At 35.7% G+C, this 20,816-nt stretch overlaps 2 protein-coding genes across 3 annotated transcripts; one reads left to right on the top strand and one right to left on the bottom strand.

Moving 5' to 3' along the window:
- The first annotated feature begins 684 nt into the window (after window positions 1-684).
- On the top strand, window positions 685-6,268 carry LOC107899651 (dystrophia myotonica WD repeat-containing protein). Of its 2 annotated transcripts, none has more exons than XM_016825417.2 (11): window positions 685-1,221; window positions 1,667-1,981; window positions 2,069-2,177; window positions 2,266-2,359; window positions 3,019-3,106; window positions 3,249-3,332; window positions 3,899-3,995; window positions 4,094-4,181; window positions 4,354-4,459; window positions 4,547-4,639; window positions 5,464-6,268. In XM_016825417.2, exons 1-11 carry the CDS (start codon window positions 1,051-1,053, stop codon window positions 5,860-5,862), a joined length of 1,644 nt encoding a protein of 547 aa, XP_016680906.1. In that variant the 5' UTR covers window positions 685-1,050; the 3' UTR covers window positions 5,863-6,268. The 2 variants fall into 2 exon arrangements, with proteins under 2 accessions (XP_016680906.1, XP_016680905.1); XM_016825416.2 differs by having other exon boundaries at window positions 3,016-3,106.
- Window positions 6,269-9,881: 3,613 nt separating this feature from the next.
- Window positions 9,882-13,043, bottom strand: LOC107899650 (probable E3 ubiquitin-protein ligase LOG2). The gene is made up of 3 exons (XM_016825415.2): window positions 12,003-13,043; window positions 10,535-11,030; window positions 9,882-10,250 (listed from the first exon to the last, which is right to left on the bottom strand). The coding sequence occupies exons 1-3, from the start codon at window positions 12,479-12,481 to the stop codon at window positions 10,134-10,136; spliced, it is 1,092 nt and encodes a 363-aa protein (XP_016680904.1). The 5' UTR covers window positions 12,482-13,043; the 3' UTR covers window positions 9,882-10,133.
- Between the last annotated feature and the right edge of the window lie 7,773 nt (window positions 13,044-20,816).

Raw genomic sequence — 20,816 nt, 5'->3', positions numbered from 1 at the left:
TCACTGTTACCAGCGGTGGACACCTTGGTTCCAAAAAAAAACATAATGATTTATTTGGCCCTCCAACTTTACAAAAAAATCATTTTAACCCTCCATTTAATTTTTCACCTTTTTAGTTCTTAAACTTACATTTTTCATCAAATCACCCCAAAATGAATGAAAAAGTTAACTTTTTTATAACTTTGTTTACAATGCATGCACGCGGATGATACGTTAGTGTTTAATTAAATTTTTTAAAATTTTAAAATTCAAAAAAATTATAAAAAATATTTTTAAAAATTTTAAAATATTTTTATAAGTTTAAAAACTTATAAAAATATTTTTTAAATTTTAAAAAATTAATTAAATGATGATGTCATCTATATAGAGATCCACGTGTATGCCACTTCAACAAAGTTAATAGACATTAACTTTTCCATCCTTTTTGGGCTGATTTGAAAAAAAATACGAAATAGGTAAAAAATTCAATGGAGGACTAAAATAAATTTTTTGTAAAGTTGAAGAACCAAAAAGGTCATTATGCCAAAAAGAACATAATGCAAAATTAAAGAAAAGAAGAGATTTTTTAAAATACAAAATAGAAAAGAACATAATTCGGGCCAAATGGTAAGTAGAGAAAAAAGCCCAAAGTTAAGAAAATGGAGGTGAAAATCTGAGCATGTCAAACTCGATACAAAATAAATTATAATAAAGAAAACCTGGAAATCTTTCCCATTTTCATCATCAATCCCTCTCTCAGTTTATAACTACAAAGACCGAATAAGATCACTCTCTTGAATCCTCCACCGTCTATTCCATTGACTTCCCTTAAACTTCCCGAAAAGTCTAACCTCTTCTCAGAACTCCCACCCATACAGGGCCCTTCTCCTCCTTTGATCCCCCATCCCCCATTTCAACAACAGAAAATTACCCATAAAAGACTCATTTTCTTTTTGGGTTTTCTTTTGGTCTTAGGATTTAGGAAATAAGAAATTTTCAAAATTGAGAAGAAGTAGAAGAAGCCCTAGTGTGTCATGATCAGATGCTATCGGGTGTAAGATAAGCGACACCATGATCAACACGGCCAACGGTACGATTTCGACCTCTTCGTCCTCGGCAAACGCTCAATCGCCGGGTTTGAAGACTTATTTTAAAACCCCAGAAGGTCGATATAAGCTTCACTATGAAAAGACTCACCCTTCTAGCCTTCTTCACTATGCTCATGGCAAAACTGTTACTCAGGTAACTTCAAATTCCTAGGGTTTCATTTTTTTCTTAAATTATTGAAAAGAAGACTATCTTTTGTGTTACTTATTTGGGTTTTGATCAAGACCAATCATCCGATTTCACTTTAAATTGCTCTCTTTTCTTTTTCTTTATTTCTTTTTATTTTAGTGTGGGTTTTCCTTTTTGTGTTTTTGATACACTAATGTTATAATTAGATAATGAGAACATTTCCAATTTATTAGTGAAAAGAGGGTTTTTTACATGTACCCATCTGTTAGAAGCACTTGAAGAACATATTTTATTAGATCATTTTGTACCATCGGTGTTTAAGCATTATTGATTACAAGTTCAAGCTTGAAAGAGTTTGAATCAATGCCCTTAGTTATAAAGTCAAATTTTGATCGTTTTGCTTATGTATTATTCGTTTGTTGAGATTGTATTGATTAAGTCCGGCTGTCAGGTTACCCTAGCACATTTGAAGGAGAAGCCAGCTCCATCAACTCCGACGTCTTCATCGTCCAGCTACAGTGCCAGCAGTGGGGTCAGATCAGCAGCAGCAAGGTGGCTAGGTGCTGGGAACGGGAGCCGCACGCTTGGATTTGCTGGGGGGAATGGTGGGAGTAAAAGTATTAGTAGTACTAGTAGGATTGGGTCATTGGGTGCTTCAAGTTCTAGTAATTCAATCACTAATATGAATTTTGATGGGAAAGGGACTTATTTAATCTTTAACGTTGGTGATGCTATCTTTATAAGTGATTTGAATTCTCAGGACAAGGTAATTTAGCATTTTTTTTTGTTACGGTTTTTGATGAAAGAGAAGGCATCTGTGGTGGTATTTTGAGAATCTTGGTGTTTAATGTAGGATCCAATAAAGTCTATCAATTTCAGTAATTCGAACCCTATCTGCCACGCATTTGATCAAAATGCCAAAGATGGCCATGATTTGCTTATTGGGTTGAATTCTGGTGATGGTAATTCTTCTTAGCTTATTCTAATTTGCAATTTTAGCTCAAGGGTTTAAACTCTGCAAATTTATCAGTTCTGTGTGTATTACTGTAGTTTACTCTGTGTCACTGAGACAGCAGTTACAGGATGTTGGAAAGAAGCTTGTTGGGGCGCAGCATTACAACAAAGATGGTTCTGTCAATAACAGGCAAGACTTACATTACTACATACATTATACATTTCCTTACCTTTCTTCGCCATTTGAGTGTACTTTTTAATAATTTTGAGTTTCAAATGTTTTGTCTTAGGTCTTCCTGCATGTGATTTGTAGAATTTTGTGCTTTAGAGGCTAAACTAGTACATGATGGTGTAAAGATAAATTGTGGTACCCAATGGCTTGGAGCTGGATAATTTCTATGAAATCTTATATAGATTTGTATTTCTTTTAAATGATGCATATTAAGCTTACGCCACTTTATGATATCATTTTCTTGAATCTGTTTTTGTTATTTTAATGGGGCAATATTGCCGTAATTTTTATTTCTATCCACCTTGAGACCTTGCTGCAGAGCGGCTTCATTTGTTTTCTCTTTAACCTTCAATATTTTTAAGGTATCAATACTACCAAATATAAGGCCAGCAAGAAAGCAACTGACTTGGTCTCTCATTGGGTTGATTGTTAAACCCGCTAGCAATATTCAACTTGTCATCTGCTGCAACTTATAGAATTTGCTTTTCTCTCAGGCTTCCCCTTAGGATGATGAAAGGGGCACTGACTTTTGTTTCTAATTGGCCTTTATGCTGAATTGATGTTTTAATTTGGTTGACTCAGCTGCCTATCTTATATATTCTTGTTATTTCCAGCAGTCGCTGTACTGGTATTGCATGGGTTCCCGGAAGTGATGGTGTTTTTGTGGTGGCTCATGCTGATGGAAACATGTACGTGTATGAAAAGGCAAGTTTCTGATAATTAAATAAGGATTTTATTTATTTTTATATTTTTTAACTTCTGGAGGTATAACTTACAAATTTCATTATGTTCAATGCATCAAGCTGTTTTTTAAGCTTTTTTCTTTCTTTCTTTTTGTGCCATCTAGAACAAGGAAGGAGCTGGTGATTCTTCATTCCCTGTTGTAAAAGACCAAACTCAATTTTCAGTTTCACATGCACGTTACAGTAAGGTACTGGTCAGTGTTTATTTTGGGGGAAAAAGAGCTATTTTAGGCTTTCTTATTTGTTTATGTTTCCTAAAATTGGTGGTGTTTACCTTTGTTGTATAATGTAAAGCCATTAATGATTCATGTGTAAATTTATAGTAGGTGCTGCATGGCTTATCACTATTCTAGTTTCTAGCCAAACGGTAATCTGTTTAAATTAGATGATGCATGTGTTGCTGCATTTTGCATGATCTAGATTGTCAAAAATGGGTTTGACACCCAAATTTCTCAGAGAGCTGCAGGAAAGTTTGCACATGTTTTCTTTTCTTCCTTCCTTCCTAAACCTTTACTCAATGCATTTAGATGTGGTCTTGTGCTTGCCTTCTGGTTTATATGCCCATGGTTATATATATTTCCTTTTTTGTTACAGTTAATGCCATGATATTCTTGATATCTGGCAAGATAGAGCATGCCTTAGCAACAGAAAATGTTTTTGGTCTGACTGTTCTTTGACATCAATGCGGAAACCATATAATTTTTCTATTTTTCCTTGTTTTGGTTTTTTTTTACTTGCCATTATTTCCTTGCAGAGTAACCCAATGGCGAGATGGCATGTTTGTCAAGGTTCAATTAATAGCATTGCTTTCTCCCATGATGGGGCATACTTAGCAACTGTTGGAAGAGATGGTATCAACTCAAATTGACATCATCTTCATTTTTTGGCTGTTTTTCTTTTCTAGCTTTTTTGAACTTTGAGTTTCTCTCTTTCTACTTGCTGAGTGCAGGCTATCTGCGAGTTTTTGACTATTCAAAAGAACAGCTTGTATGTGGTGGCAAAAGTTATTATGGTGCTCTACTATGTTGCGCTTGGAGGTGCTCTGTTCTCTTTTTCAAAGCTCTATTTCTTTTGTCCAAACAAATTTGTGCATTCTTTTAAATATACTGCGTTTTCAATTTGTCACCTTCTGTTCTTTGTATATGATATATAAGTCATCACCTTTGGAGAAAATAAATGTTGGTACTAACAACAATGTCCACTGAACAGTATGGATGGGAAATATATTCTGACTGGAGGTGAAGATGACTTGGTTCAAGTTTGGAGTATGGAAGATCGAAAGGTTGTGGCATGGGGTGAGGGGCACAACTCATGGGTACAATTCTTACCTTAGAAGGCTTCTGTTTATCTGTTGTGGATGATGATGGCTGTGTACTCATTTCTTTCTACATGGTGCTGGCAGGTTAGTGGAGTGGCATTTGATTCGTATTGGTCATCACCTAATTCTGATGGCACAGGGGAGACTGTGATGTACCGGTTTGGTTCTGTTGGTCAGGTATAAGGATGTTCTTAGCCTGGTAAAGATAATTATAGTCACTCTTATCAGACGCCCCTCTTTACCATTTCTCTTTCATGCTCATGTATTTTTATCTTTTATATGCATTTAACTGTTATGCTCCGCTAATTCTATCTTTACAAGTTATAAATGCTCACACTTACATTAATGTTGTAGCAACCTTTCTGGAGGTAGTGCTTCCCTCTTCTTTCAATGTATTGAGTGTAGACTATATAGGAAATATTTTAATTGTAACTTTATGAAATTATAGGTTGTCCGGTTACTATTTGTTGTAGGTTAGTTTAGGTTCTTGTTTAAATAGGATCTTGAACAATTAATATGAGGGATATCATATCTATTTAGCATTTGAATGGGGAGAACTGAAGAATTACAATGAAAACCAAAACATGTTGGCAAAGAATCATGGAATACTTTGAGAATATTTTCTGATGAATAGCTTGCTTTTCATTTTTTATGGAATGACAACGTACTGTTGTTCATAAACATTTTGTGGTTAAGGAACATGGTTATAAAGTTAGTTATGATCATCCTTTGCCTTACCTGTTTTCTTCAACATGTGGGGAAAGGAGACCCCCGAAAATCAAGACACACGGACTGTAAAGGTTTAAAGATGGTTTTCTTTTTCCTCGGAGTATCACTTTTCTGTTAAAGGGGGACAACTAACTGCAGGTGTTAAGCTTAATATATTAGAATGAAATTAGGTAACCTTTTTGTTTACCCTATTTCCTTTAAAGGGAAATGTGCTTCTTCCTTGCAGCAACTGCAATATCATTGACATCTCATTATTACCTTCTTCTGTATAGGACACACAGTTGTTATTGTGGGACCTGGAAATGGATGAGATTGTAGTGCCATTGCGTCGATGCCCTCCTGGTGGGTCTCCCACTTACAGCACTGGGAGCCAATCTTCCCACTGGGACAACATAAGCCCATTGGGTACCCTGCAACCTGCCCCAAGTATCCGAGATGTTCCGAAAGTTTCTCCACTGGTTGCTCATCGTGTTCACAACGAACCACTCTCGGGCTTGATTTTTACCCAGGAATCAGTACTTACTGTTTGTCGAGAGGGACACATAAAAATCTGGATGAGACCCGGTGTTGGGGAAAGCCACTCAAGCAACAGTGAAACAGTGCTAACTAACAGTTTGAAGGATAAGCCGTTTGTATCCAGCAAGATTGGGAGTTCTAGCTACAAACAATGAGCAGACCATCATGAAAAGAGGCAAAAGACAAAACAAAGATAAATATTTTTTTCTCTGCATTTCTATTTGCTAGTGTGGCCGTTCATCTCTTTATGAAGTTGGGTTTTCTCAAAAAGTACACAAGTGTTTGATGGGAACTGAATTGGAATGAGATTTAACCATCTGAATCCATTGTATATCGAGGAACAAAAAATGGCGGTGACAGCACAAAAAGAGGTCTGGAGGAAGAAACAAACCTCCATTGTAAGTACAAACGGCTTTTCTTAGAAAATACATAAAAGAAAAAAAACAGTGACAGTGACCTGAAATGGCTCCTTTGAGATGTGTAAATCTTTAAGAGGTGCAGTTGAGATATTTGATGATGGCATCATTGCGGTTAATATATAAGTATGATTTTTGATGGATAGTCCAAAGACTTGTTTGAAACTTGCCCGAGCTCTTCAAAGATCAATCTGAGTCACACGTGTGCATTTGAATGAGTTAATCTATTTGTTTGGTCTAGAGTCATAAATATATTCAAGTGCATATAAATAGGAGAGATTTTAGCAGAAGTGAAAGAATTGAACTCTTAAAATAACTCTGCATATAAATTACGCCCTTCACCGCCTATTGCTTTTGTCTATTCCAATTTTAGTAATAGAAAATCCAACACTACTTGTTTATTTTAATTTTATCAAATTTTTATTCAAGAATTTATTGTTTTAGTTTTGCAATAGAATCTGATTCAGCCACAAAATGAACAATGCAAAATAACCAAGGAAGTGGAAATAAACACTATTTTCTTAAAGGCGTATTCAGATGAACTCATTGACGCAACCACAAAAGCGAAACAAAATCATAGCATAGAAAAGTCTTTTGTTATGTCTTTGATATATCTAATGTTATCTCTATAAAATTTTACTATCATAATTTTATATCTTTTATCAATTTGCGCCGATTTTATTTTTTAGTTAAATTTTACCCTTAATTTTTAGTTAAATTTAACCATCAATCTTTCAAAAAGAGTTGAATTATTGTTTTTTAGCGGAAATATTAACTAAAATATTAGATTTTTAAATATGTCAGCCTACATGATAATCTACATGCATTTCATGCTTTTTTTTTAAAAAATAAAAAAATAAAATTTTTATCATTTTTTAAATTTCTTTTATTTTTGAATATTTTTATAATTTTAAATTATTTATTGAGGTGACATATAAGACAAATAGTGTTATGTCAACATAAAGTAAATATGGATTAGCATACGAGTTGTCATGCCAACATCATTAAAAATTAATGTTTTCGTCAGCATTTTCATTTAAAAAAAAAGTGATTTGATTCTTTTTAAAAAGTTGAGGGTCAAATTAACAAAAGATGCAAACTTTGAGAGAAAAATTTAACATTATACATTTTTTAAATTGTCTAAAAAGAAGTTTTCTATTTAATTTTTTGTATTACTTTTATATGGCTTCAATACATTTAATTATATAAAAATTTAAAATTTCAATACATATTCTGCTTTTTATTATCATAAATAAATTTTAGTTTATAATAAAAAATTATTATATCTTTAATATATTTAACCTCTTCACTGAATTAGTATCACAAGTCAATCAGTCATCAAATGACGAAATGTCATATTCTTTTTATAAAGTAATAAATATAATTATGAGGGTGTTTTTAAAAAAATATTTTTATATAACTTAATCTTTACAATCATAGCTACAACTTCATTTATCTTTTACATCAATTGTTTATATATATATATATATGCATGTACACGGTGAGTAGGACATAATCTAGTGGTACCCACAATCCTAAAAATAAAACATATCTTCAATGTTATAAAATTGTTAAGTTGTTAGTGAGTGTTTTATCTTAGGGCTCTTCTTCCCCTGCCTACTAACTATTATGCTGCCTTGTCCACCTTTGTTTTTGTCTACATAAAGTATGTGTTCAAGTCTTTCACTATGCTATTAACTATTATGCTTCTTTGTCCACTTTAAGTGCTTTTAAACTTTGTACATAATTTTTAAGCAACAAACATTTTAATTAAGAAGTTTGTATTTGTAAGTGTTGATAGGTATCTTATCTCATTCTATCATCTTTTTAACTGTCTTTACTTTGTTTGCTCTATCCATTGAAGCTTTTTAAGAGATAAACTATTAATTAACTTAATGTCAAACTTGTTGACAAACTTTACTGTTTTCAGTTCACCTTACAATTCTCAATTTCTTTGATAAGGAATAGTTTTGTAACATCCCTTGCCCGACCCGATTGTCGGATCTAAGCTACAAGATGACACATTCATTGCCGAAACAACTACCGTCAAGTTCGCAGTAAAACAATCATTTGTAAATTCTAATACGTGTCAATTACCTTTACATTATGATAAACAATCAAATATGAGTCTCAATCGAGCTTACGAAAGTTCTTTTGATAACCCGAACACGAAATAGGACCAAATTGTAAAATTTTAAAACATCAGGGCCGACTTCATGATATCACTTTCTCCATGTCGTGACGTCTTCAAAACAGTATGTCATGTTGTGACTTTAGGCCACTTGACGTCGCGATGTGACTCACTGTTTTGTTCGACGTTGCGACAAGCTAAGTTGCACATCGGGACGTGGACTTTATTTTTGATAAAATTTGAGCCATTTGGTACCTTTTCAAGCTTCCACATAAACTTATCATTCTATGCACAAACGACTAACTTCACCTTCACCAAAACACTTCAAAACACATACCAAAACATGTGCAAATAACACAATCAACTTCCTATCAATTTATATCACCTAATCGACCATTCCATTAGACATATAATTTAATTACCATGGCACATATATATATATCAAACAATCACCTAAATACCAACTTGTCAACACCAATTTATATCCAAATATGCCAATTCAATTGCCCCATACACATCTCAAATCATTTACCAAAACATACTATTTCATCGAGACATTAACATTGTCAAAATTGTGCATTAAGTAGATTTTAGCTATGTTCAACATTCAAAGTTAATATATACAAAATATCTATGTACATGCCACAAATCCAAACTTAAAAAGATCAAAAAGCAACCGATTCAAAAATAGGATAGTGTGTGTAACAACCCATTTTGTAATGGCGTCAGAAACACTAGTTTCAGAACCCCATTTCCGATGATTGAAACCGTAAATACTAAATGTTAATGTTTACAAGGTTGGTATAAAGTTTAATTAGAATTTGATTCTTTAATTTTTTTTAATTATATAGTTAATTAATGTACAAGTGTAATGACCTAGTTAGTGATGTTGGAAAATGAAGTATCAGAACTTCATTTCCGTAAACCAAACACATAAATATTTTTATTAAATATTTATGGAGTTATTATGTAAGTGAATTGAATTTTGAATAAGTAATTTTTTCGAATAAGTGAGTAATTAAGGTATAAATACTATATCGTAAAAGTAGAAAAAGTTAATCGCTATTAATTTTTATTGGCTAAAAGGGTTAAATAATATTATACCAAGGGTCAAAGTGGCATTTAGACCATTTTCAATAGTAGTGGATGGTAAAGTATGATTTTCTTTAGTAAATAATATTAAATCATAATAAAATTATAATTTAAAAGAATATGATAAGTTATAATTTAAAAGATTATAATAAGTATTATATCATAAAAATTAAAATGTTGAAAGCCATTTTCCTTCTTTCGTGAAGATGGGGTTTGAGCTTCAAGCATTCGGCTCTCAATTTGATCGGGATTTAAACTAATAAGAGGATATTCGCGAAAAAAGGAAAATTTGGGGCCCAGAAGGACTGGAAAAAGAGACATGTTTGAGCTGAGCTGAGTTGTAAGCTGGAGGAAAGCACTGCTGGGATGATGAATCTGCCTAAGGAGAATTCTGAGTCATCAGGTGGTTATAACAGCCTAACAGGTCTAAATTCTAGAAGAATGTCAGCTGCCAATGGTGTTTAGGCCGCTATTTGTAAATTCAAGAATCAATGTCATCCATACTAGTTATACAGCTACTTAAGTAATACTATAATGAACAAAAGTAAATTCTTCTTTATCATTCAAACATAAGAATAGAGTAGAACACAAAAAAAAAAAAATTGATGTTCATCTACAAGATGGCACCTATTTGTCTGAATATAGTTTGTGTCGAATTCCGGCATTTCGCTCATATCATGTACTGTATAATTGATTATAACTTCCTGTTTGATTATTAGAAAGGCATGACATAATGATAACAACAAAATACTATACAGGAAGATAGTTCAACAAACATGTTCTCATCTCATTCATCAGGGCCATTGTTGACCTTTATCTCCAAAAGCCTCTCAACCGGTTGCCTACAGATTGGGCACCGATTCGTCTGGCATCTCAAAACCTTTGCACAAGAGCTGCACATGCACTGCATTATGAACCAAAAGATATTTACATCAGCAACCACTATAATCTTATGTCGACCACTTAAGTGAGAGGAAAGATTCTCTGTTACTTAAAGCATTTTCACTACCGTATCCAAAGGTGATACTTTCAGCTAAATATTTATTCAAATCTCTGCAACCTATTAAGTTATTACTGCAGTATTTCCCTTTGCTTTCTGGTCTACTAGATCAATATTGCAAAAGACCAAACAATGGAAAATAAATGAAATTAACTTATGAAGAGAAAAGAACAAGTGGCTGCTTTTACCATGTGCCTGCAGGGAAGAACAGTAGTGTCCCGAGGTTCTGAAAGGCAAATAACGCATTCTTTTCCACTATCATTTGGATCAACATCATTGTCAACTGAATTTCCGATCCCATATATTTCTTGCAGCTCATACCTCTTCCCATTCACCCACAGAATCTGTTTCATTACTCTGGTCTGGTATTCACCCTTCTCCTTCTCAAACACCGCCTGAGTTATCTGAGAATTCATGGCTCCTGACTCCTGGTTTCCATCTGACACATTTTGGTTAAGAGGCAATGCCTCTGCTTTCACAGCCAGATGATAGATATCCACTTCATCTATTTTCAGTAATTCCGACTCCTCAAACATAGAGAAATCGATCCCTGTTCCAGACGGCAGTCTAAACTTCTGTCCTAGACCTTGTTCGAAAGGCACAATTACTGGGGGTAGAATACTTTCCTTCATTGCCGTCAGATTGCAGTCTTCACCTTCTTTTGCAAAGAAAATAACAGTAATCCTGTTTGCAGCACAAACCAAATCATCTTGTTAAGAAATAATATCAGATTCACATAAAAACTCGCAAATCTGAACTTCATATAAGATGCAACATAACCTCAACACAGAAAATTGATTCTAAGAAGAAAAAGAGAAGGCTTGTTTTTAAGGGTTAGATGTACATGCTCCATTAAATAAGTATTACTTTCTCAAGATGCCAGAGAAATGAAGAAACACAGCAAATAATATATTGTTAGATAAATGAATCAAAGTACAGCAATGCCCGTACTATTGATAGAAACGAATGCACACAGGAAATTGATGATATTAATATCAAATACCTTAGAACATTTTTATAAGATACTCAGCCACCAACATGCATGCATCGTAAGTTGTATTTGACTTCAACAAATCATTCAGTCTTTTCTTTACCTATACTTCCAAACTCCCTAAAACTAAAGCGCAGAACTCTCTTTTCCGATCATTTTACCCTAGCTCAGAAGTCATTATATCTATGATGTGTAAATTTAAAAGGATAACAAAAATCACCATCATTCTAGCCTTTGTCGCGGTAAACCTATTGCCATTTTCTCTATCAAGTAGAAACATAAAAACCGGGACCTCAAAACACACCTCTAATGATTGCATTCAAACCCCATTCAAGCAAGGTAACCATAAAACCTTCAAATATACAAATCGATACTTAAATAAACCCCCCAAAAAAACCAATAAGCTTTCATTGGATTCCTAATCGTTTGCTAAACTTTTATCCCTCTAAACATGCATCTCCCCAAGTATAATACACCAATCATATAATTTGACAGAATTTATATCTCAAGCTTTCAAAACAAGTGTAACAATAATCATCATATAAATTATATCCGAGGAGCAAAATTTTAATCAAAAGCAACTCATATTCTAAGCTACAACCATTGGATTCTCACAGATTTCAAAAAATTGAAAATTTTTAAACAAAGAGATTGAAGTTCTATACCTTCCAGCAACAGTAGCATCAAACGTGAAAGAAACCAAGAACTTCCCAGGATTCAGCTCATCAGCTTCGAATTTCAAAGTTTCCTTCTTCAAATTTACGTCATTTTTTATAGTAACCGCCTTTTGATGCTCTATATACGGCGGCGGTGGAGTAATCATCGGTCCACAAGCATATCTACTCCAATTGGCGGGCTCTATGTGGGGTCCACCTCGATGATGGTGATGATGATCGTAAGGCGCCTCAAGCGGCAACGGCACAGGCGGCTGGTGGGGGTAGTACCCTGGGTACTGGTAGTACTGGGGTGGGTTGGTATTCGGGTATTGTGGCGGGTAAGGCGTTGCGGCGGCAAAGACGTAACGGTTGGCGGAGATTTCAGGTTGAGGCTGAGCTGGAGGAGGTGGATGTGGTGGCGGAGGATGATTTCGCCTGCTTCCGTGCCTTCTCCGGCCACTTACTCCGCTACTTCCGATGTTCCCCATGAATTTTTCCCGGTTATTGGAGTACAAAAGGAAAATAAACCGGAAATTTTGCAAATATTTATAAAGGAAAGACTTTATAACCAAGTTCGATCCAGTTTCAAGTAAAAATTTCTAGGTTTTCCATTTTTCCCTCAAAAACCCAAGAAAATGAAAAGAAAAAAAAACTTATTTGGAATCGAAAGGAGTTTAGAAGAGAAAAAAAATTTACTTGGTCTTTCCTTTCATTTCTCTATCAAAAGAAAAATAAAAATAAGAGAGAATATTTGGTTGGGTGAGTATTGGGTTTGCGTAAAGCTCCACCAAAACCACCATTGATGAAGAGACAGAAATTGTGCTAAAGTGAACAGCGTCTCTCTTTCTCTCTCTTTTTTTCTTTTGTTTTTTGTTGTTTGATGACAAAAATACCCAAACTCTGGCCGGTAATTGATTAAAGTCTGATTTTTTTTTAATTAATTACAATTTAGTTTTATAATAAATAAAAAAAAAAAAAGAAAAGAATTGATGTAATTTAAATTTACAATTATATGTTTTTGGGTAAATTCAGAGTCCAAGGCAGTCAATTTATGTTGAAAAAAAAAGAATTAGTTTTTTTTTTAATGCTTTACAGGTATTCTCCACCACCACCATTTTCTGCTTATCTCATAACATGGCTTGTTCCACCAATTGGACAAAGCAATTTGCGAAGGCAATCAAAATTTTATATCTAGTAGTTGCCAAGAATCAGGATTTTCCTGAATTTTATGATTATTTTTGAGAAATGACAATCTTTGTGAAGTCATTCATATAATAATATCAAAATCAAATTAATAATTGAAGTTTGTGTGTATAATGGCCAACCATATGTCCTTTGATAATGATTATAATGGGGGAAATAAATGAAGGAAACTTTAAAATAATCCATTATTTATTTATTCAAATTCTGTCATATGAGAAATTGAGAGGCTGCTGCTGATTGCTTTGTCACCAGAATTTGGCCAATCACGGTTCTTTTTTTAAAATAAAAATAATTTAAATTTTTCGCGACTAAATTAACCATATCTGTCAGTTTTTTTTTTAAGTTAGGCTTAAAAGTTTTTTTTTATTTAAGTAAATAAATCATGTTTGGAGGGAGAAATGAAAAGTGCGCCCAGCTACACGCCTTTCCCTCAATAGTCAAATCTAACAGCTTTTCGAACGTTAGCCGTGCAACGGTAAAAAAAATTAAAAAGGGGGCAACAATCATTTTTTTTACCTATAAATACCCCTAAATTTTTTTTTCACTCACATCCTATTCTCTCAATTTTTTCTAATCTCCTAACTCTCTCAACCCTCTCAATTTTCTCAAATCATTGTTCTAAATTTTTCAATATTCCCGTTTAAAAATATTAGTTTTTTAATTATTCCGTATTTAATTCGTTCGGATTACGTTTTCACAAATGACAATCTCTCTAATTTGTTTCGATGACAATCATATTTTCACCGCTCAAGCAGTAATGGTAAGACGAAAATTTAATTTTCGTTATTTTCGATTAAATTAATTTTAAATTATTTTTTAAAAATTAAAATATTTTTTTCTGTAGTTATAAATAGGCGGATGATCGTGTTTTGGAGGCGTTCATACATAATTTGGCAAAGCCTTCGATCACCAAAATTCGTGGTTACTTGCAAGAGGTGAGATTCTTGCATACGTCTCGTATGGTCGAGGGTTGCAAACTCAATCCTAGACTCATCAACTTGTTGGTGAAAATGTGAAGACTTGAGAAACACACTTTCCATCTTCCATGCGACAAGTGTACAATCACACTGGAGGACATGGCATTACAACTCGATTTGTTGATGGATGGGCCAATCGTCACGAGAGAAGCAATCATTCTCGATAAAGAGGATCTATGCGCAACATTATTAGGGAAGGTCTCAAACAAATTTGATGGTTACTGGATATTGATGAATTGGTTGGCGAAAAATTTCGAAAAGTTTCTTCCGCACGCGATTGAGGTTGTCAAAAAATAATACGCCCAGGAATTCATCCTTCAATTAATCGGGGGCATTTTAATGCCCGAGAAATCTCGAAATTTGGTGCACGTAAGGTGGCTACTACACTTAGTAGACTTCAAAGAATGTGGACAACTTAATTAGGGATTAGTCGTGTTGATTACATTATATTGGGAGTTGTGTCGGGCCACCGAACCGGATATGATATCAATTGGTAGTTGTCTGCTTTTGCTGCAGTCGTGGCCATGGTGGCGACTACCATTTCTACATCCCCGAGTGAACAACCCATATATGTTTCTGATGGTGACAAGGTAAAAATAATTTATTAATAAATACGTAGTTTGTACAGTAAAAGTTTTTATTTATTATATGTCTAAACTAACATATAGCTTTTACTGGTGAAACCATGGGCTGAGTTACGTGGGACTACCCGAAGAGTTGAAAATTATTAGGCTACTGTTAGATTAATGCTCAGAAGTCGATGTTAGTTACTTATTCTTTCAAACATATATTAATTACGCAATGATTTGTAAAATAAAATTTCGTAATGTACAAAATTTACAATCGTGCATTTCAGTTTGAATGGATGTCATACGCTAACATCGATATCATATCTTACATTCTATCGAAAGTGTTGGCCAATCGGGAGATGTGGGACACGAATATGTCGTTTATAGTGTACGAGATAGTGGAAATGCATGAATCGGACCGGGTGATTTGGCAGTTAGGGTGGAGACAACAAATTCTGCCACCACCGCGAGACTTGAAAAAGCTGCACAATGTAGACAAGTGGGGGAAGAACAACGAGGATTGGCGAGAGGTTCACAATGACTACATTGAGGCTTAGGATCGTAGGATAAAATTTTTACCCATCCGCAAACTATTTTTCTCAGCGGATATGGCGACCTGTTTAGAGTACTTACTGTGGTTCAGAGTCGCCAGCAAGTCGTATCTACTATCAGTGGATGCGAGCAGTGGACAACTTCGTTAGAAGTGGCAACGACGATCACCCTAGTAGCAGCGTAAGGCTCGACGCGGTGGCATGACGGGTTCGTTATCGGCTCTGCCCGAAGAAACGTCGCCTATGTTTACACAATATCTCAACCAGTTCAATCCACTTATTCATGTTCATTTCACTAACCCCGCGTTTTTTTACAAGCATTACACTGCGCACCACCACCGCATGTGTCCGATTCTTCTGTTCTTGCAAGTAGATATTTCGAGCCACTAACGTCCCTGTATTCTACACCCTAATGCCGACGTCGATGCCGACTAAATGTCAGGCCAGATGTCGGCACATGCACTATCATCAATGACAACACCAATACAAACGTCAATTCAACAATCGATGCCAATGTCGATCCCCGGGCCAATGTCGACATATTCAGGTTTTATGGCACCTTACGGTTACAAGTCGATAGTGGCACAAACATCGCTCGCATTATTATTTTATCGAGGTGGGTCATCGATGCAACCGTCTGTTAGTGGAATGGATACACGATAGAAGGGTAAGACGACACCGCACTTGAGCACAGAGGAAAGCGAAAACGAACACGAAGACAAAGACAAAAACCAAGACGAACACGTTGACGACGATAGAGACGGAAATGAGCAAGAGGGTGGGGTGAAGGCGATGATGATGAGGATGATGGTAACAATCAAGTTTATAGGTTCGCATCTCCAGTTGTGCACAAAAATCCTCTTCGCGTCTGTCGTCCACCACCCTACAACACACATTTTTTTGTCGACACGATTGATGTATTTTTTTATTACAACTGTGATGTAAATATTTATGACATAAATAAAGAAACCATAAATTTTCATTCCAACATTATTTTTGTCTTCATTACATTTTAAAGTGAGTTATGTGCAAGTTAATAAGAAATAACAAAATTGGAACACTAGAATTATGGAAGCATTATAATGAATATATTATCTGAAAGAAAATAATACTATCGACATTGAGGCTCCAAAGTACCCCCTTAGCATAGAATATGTTGCCTTTGTATGCCCTGAGTTCCTATAGTACCTACATAACCTCTATTGATCGTCCCTCTCCCGTATATCCATACTATTCCATATCGGGGTGGTATTTGGGCAACCTTTCGGAATGTGATGCAGGTTCATGTTTAGTGCCAACTCGTACAACGCGTTAGACACTGGTAGCCATGTACTCTCATTGAGAACGGATGGGAATTCAGGACTTCATACTCTTTGCTTGCATTCTAGACTATACACATCGTTGATGTAGGGCGTGTACTCAATTCTTAGGTTCTCATATGCAACAATTACATCTACACATGAGAACCGAAGTGTTTGGAACCTCTTATAGTTGCAAGTCCCTCCTGTTAGGTCGATACAATATAATTCCCCTTTCATGTCCTGATTCGGCTTAACATGTTCCATGACTCAAAATTTCAAGTTTCAACACGAGTGGCATACTACATACATAGTGTTCACTTTCACTGTATTTTGTCTGATTTCTTTCATTACATCCTCTTTGGAAACAACACAGCCAAGCGAAAGTATGTTTCTTTCACAATCGAGGTTATCGACAAATGGTGTATCCTCTTTAGAACGAAATTGATACAGTCACTAAGTTTGACGTCATGTGCCCGTACTATAAATCCCCGTCATAGGATTGTGTCCACTATTCGAAGGGTATGTTTGTGAGGTATGTCGTACCGTAGTTGTTGATAGCGCCCAAGTTGTTCAACATTTCATGGAAATGATTTAGACAAGCTCGTAACCTTTTGAGAAAAGCATACTCATGAATGCAAACAACGAACGAAATAGGGTGCAATATAACTGTACTCGTAGTTCCAATTACATACCTATGTTGGTGACTGTATCTTGCTCACATTTTGAAAGCCATTTTGTGTGGTAATTAGATTTGGTATGTCGTAAGAAGTACCTATGATGGGTACGATCCCAAAGGCTAGCATGTTGCTCAATCGCGGACAGAATTCTGGTTCTCCTGTCAGATATGACATATTTGTCGGGCTACGGGTAAACGTAGTGACACAATCGACTCAAGAAGAAATCCCTGTCATTTGTCATTTCTCTAAGAGTTATTGCAAACGCAATCAGTAGAATCCTTCAATTACCGTCCTGAGCAGCACAATCAACAATCAATGCTGATACTTTTCGTACATCCAGATGTCGTCAATTTGTACCAATGGCTTGTAATGCTAGAAAGCTTTTCTACATTGCTTAAAGGTTTAAAAGAATCGATGAAATACTCTTTTCCTAAAGACTAATCGATCGTCAAAGTACACTAGGTGCGTTTCTAGATTGGTTATGGAACCTAAAACGTATCGATTCAACACCTGACACCATTACCATAGATAGTTGTACGAACTATCCCAACAGTGCTGTAACTTATTAACAACCTTCTATTTTCCAACCCACGCTTTGTAGTACAATGGAGTGTAGTTGTATTGACTATATATGTTCGCAATCAACACCAAGACGAGAATCTTCGAACTCGCATTCACCATCAGTAGTGTAATGTTAGAAATAATATCCGAATCTAGTCTAGGATGATTCTGACTTCACCTACCACAATACAGGTATGTGGACCGAAATACTTCTTTATCGTCCATAACCCGATCTTCTTCCATAAAGATGCCATGATTTTCCACTTGTATCTCCCGTCACAAATTGCGTACTTTCCCTTCAATTTCTTAAAACTAGACTTCATGATGTAGTAGTTTATGCCATTCTTAAAGTTATACCGCTTTAGTACAGAAAGAAAAGTATCTTTGTTTGGGTATTTCATTCTAACTTCTAGTACTCGTACATCATGCGATATGCTTGCATGGATAGGTGTTCTGTGCGGTAGACGTGAAAACTCTAAACCACCCTCGGCCGATAGGTCGATGTTGGTTATATGGGGCGAAGGTTTATATGCTCTATATCGTGGATTTAAATTTAGAGCATTGTCTGAGTCGTCATCGTTAGACCCGTAAGGTTCTGGCTCTGTTAGAACTGTTTCCGATTTGAAAAATAGTCTCACATCTGAACCATCTAGATTATATTGCCTGATTAGCTCAAGGTCTGATTCCTCCCCGTCAACTGCATTTGTTGTCCCTTGTTCATCACTTGTATCTTCTTCCTCATCTACGCCTTCACTATCCCCTTCAAGTAAGGGGTTTAGTGTACCCTCGTCAATCCTTGTTGAAAAGAGCAAATCTTCAATAATCTATATGCCCGCAAAAATCTGTTCCAGTTTGGTGTCCAGTGTACGTCGATGAATCCCCGGTATAAGTACTTTTGACCCATAACATTGAGCCCGCACTGAAGTCGAAATTGAACGCACTGATTGAATGTCGAGATTCAGGTTACGCTCATACCCCGACTAGTACTGGCCAACAAAGTTTAGATTTGTGCCAGAGACCAATGAGTGTCTACCCATAGATGTTTCGAGGACATCGCAGTAGGAGCTTTGTAACAAACTAGTGAACCCACCACACAACCGTGTGGTAGGACTTTTTACTTCAACTTTAATTCCAACATTAGCTGAAATAGTAACTGAAGATGGGCCAGATCCATCAACCTCGACAAACTCGACATATAACTCCATTACAGTATTTCTGCTTAAGACGTACGATGATATGACCATTTCGAGCTGGAGCTCGCCATTCACATCAAATAAGCCATACCTATAGGGGTCAACGGAAGTAATATATCTACATTGTAACCTCAAAATTCTTTTCCTGGTTAATCCTCTGACTTTTCTTTTGATTTTAGTTTGCAACTTATGGAATTGAATGGTACGATTAAACGCCAATTCCACGGAATATGCTCCTACAAATACCACTCCAACCTCTATATTACATATTTAACCGTCGTAGTAAATAACAGATTTCACTCGTCGACTCATTTCAATATCGATTTCGAATTGGATTAACAAAAACCAAAAAATAAGTAGAAGGTTGTCAAAAGAAGTACACACGACTCCTGTAACTCAACAATTTAATTTTTTATATTAATTTGCTGCGTGTCTAAGTTGTGAAAATTATGTCCCTTTGATAGGAAAATAAGCCAACGAAAGAGGGAATACGTACTTTGAAATCCGTTTATCAATACACGCATTCAGCAAACAATGATAATGAAATGTAAATTGTTATTCAGAAACGTGTTCCTAAAGTTATATAATTTTGTCAAAATAGTGTTTCTTATAGTATTCGACGCCTGAAAACGTGCATAAATTATTCCTAAAAGTACTTGCCCATCTTATTTTTTAACCGATTTTAAGCAGGTTTTGAATATATTCCTAAAAGATGCTAGTCCTGCAGCGCGTTTTCGACCGCGGGAAATTTTTTCATTACAATCCAACCCTTCCCCCACGCTTATAGAAGGGGTCTTCCACTCTATGCTTCATCGTCCTTCAAACATCTTTTCCCACAGCCTCTCTATCCCTCTTCTATAAAACACTTCTGGGTGTTAAAAATTTATCGCTAAATTCTTTTTGTTAATGTTTGAGGTATTATTGAATCGTCAGTGATGCAATATTATTCTGAGCTGTACACATTTCATATATTATGCCGAGATGAGACCATTATCTTTGAAGCCTATCCTGGGAAAGTCAGGTTTCGGGGTGATTTTGCTTTGTACGGTCACGGGTGGAAGTATACGTGGAGGTCTCAATCGACGACCGTTATGCGATAATGAATCGAGGTATAATGGGGAGCTAGTTGACAGTCGTTACGTGGCGACAAGCTCAAACTTATCGGATACCCGAAAATGTTGCCTTATAAATAACATACAGAAGTTTGAAGGCATAATTAATAGGGGAAAATTGTGGGCCTTCCCATTATAATCAGCATAATTTTTTTCTCCATTTCCAGGCAGCTGGTACCTTTTACCTTAATTCTTATCCGAAGCCCGATACCGTCATGGATGTAGGAGGACTCTCAGGTGGGAAGCGACTATTTCGATGGAGTAAAGGTGATGCTCCTTTCAGGCTGACAATGATTTCCATTATTAAACAACCTATTAATAACTACAACCATTGTCGCGCTGACCCGAGTTTGACATCTACTTTCGTCGAAACATCTGCTCTCCCCATGAGAGTTCTCTTGTGTCCACCTCGGTGCCAGCCTTCGGATAAGAATGAAAGGTTAAAGATACCGGTTGCATGAAAATAGATAAAAAAATTACTTTATTTACACAGAAATCCCTTCATTTTCCCCTATGATTATGACATCAATCTTATGTATGGTATATATAATGCATCGTTTGCGAGGTATCAAAAAAGCTTGAACTCGTAATCGCGTAACGACCGTCGACTGGCCTCCGATTATACTCAAAAGCCACCGATTGGGACCTCCGCTTAGGCTTCAACCCCTGATCTTATCAA

This window comes from Gossypium hirsutum, chromosome D04 (assembly GCF_007990345.1).
Source record: "Gossypium hirsutum isolate 1008001.06 chromosome D04, Gossypium_hirsutum_v2.1, whole genome shotgun sequence".
Classification (NCBI taxonomy): domain Eukaryota; kingdom Viridiplantae; phylum Streptophyta; class Magnoliopsida; order Malvales; family Malvaceae; genus Gossypium; species Gossypium hirsutum.
The sequence above is the reverse complement of the archived record's forward strand: the minus strand, read 5'-3'. Positions and strand labels throughout refer to the sequence as shown.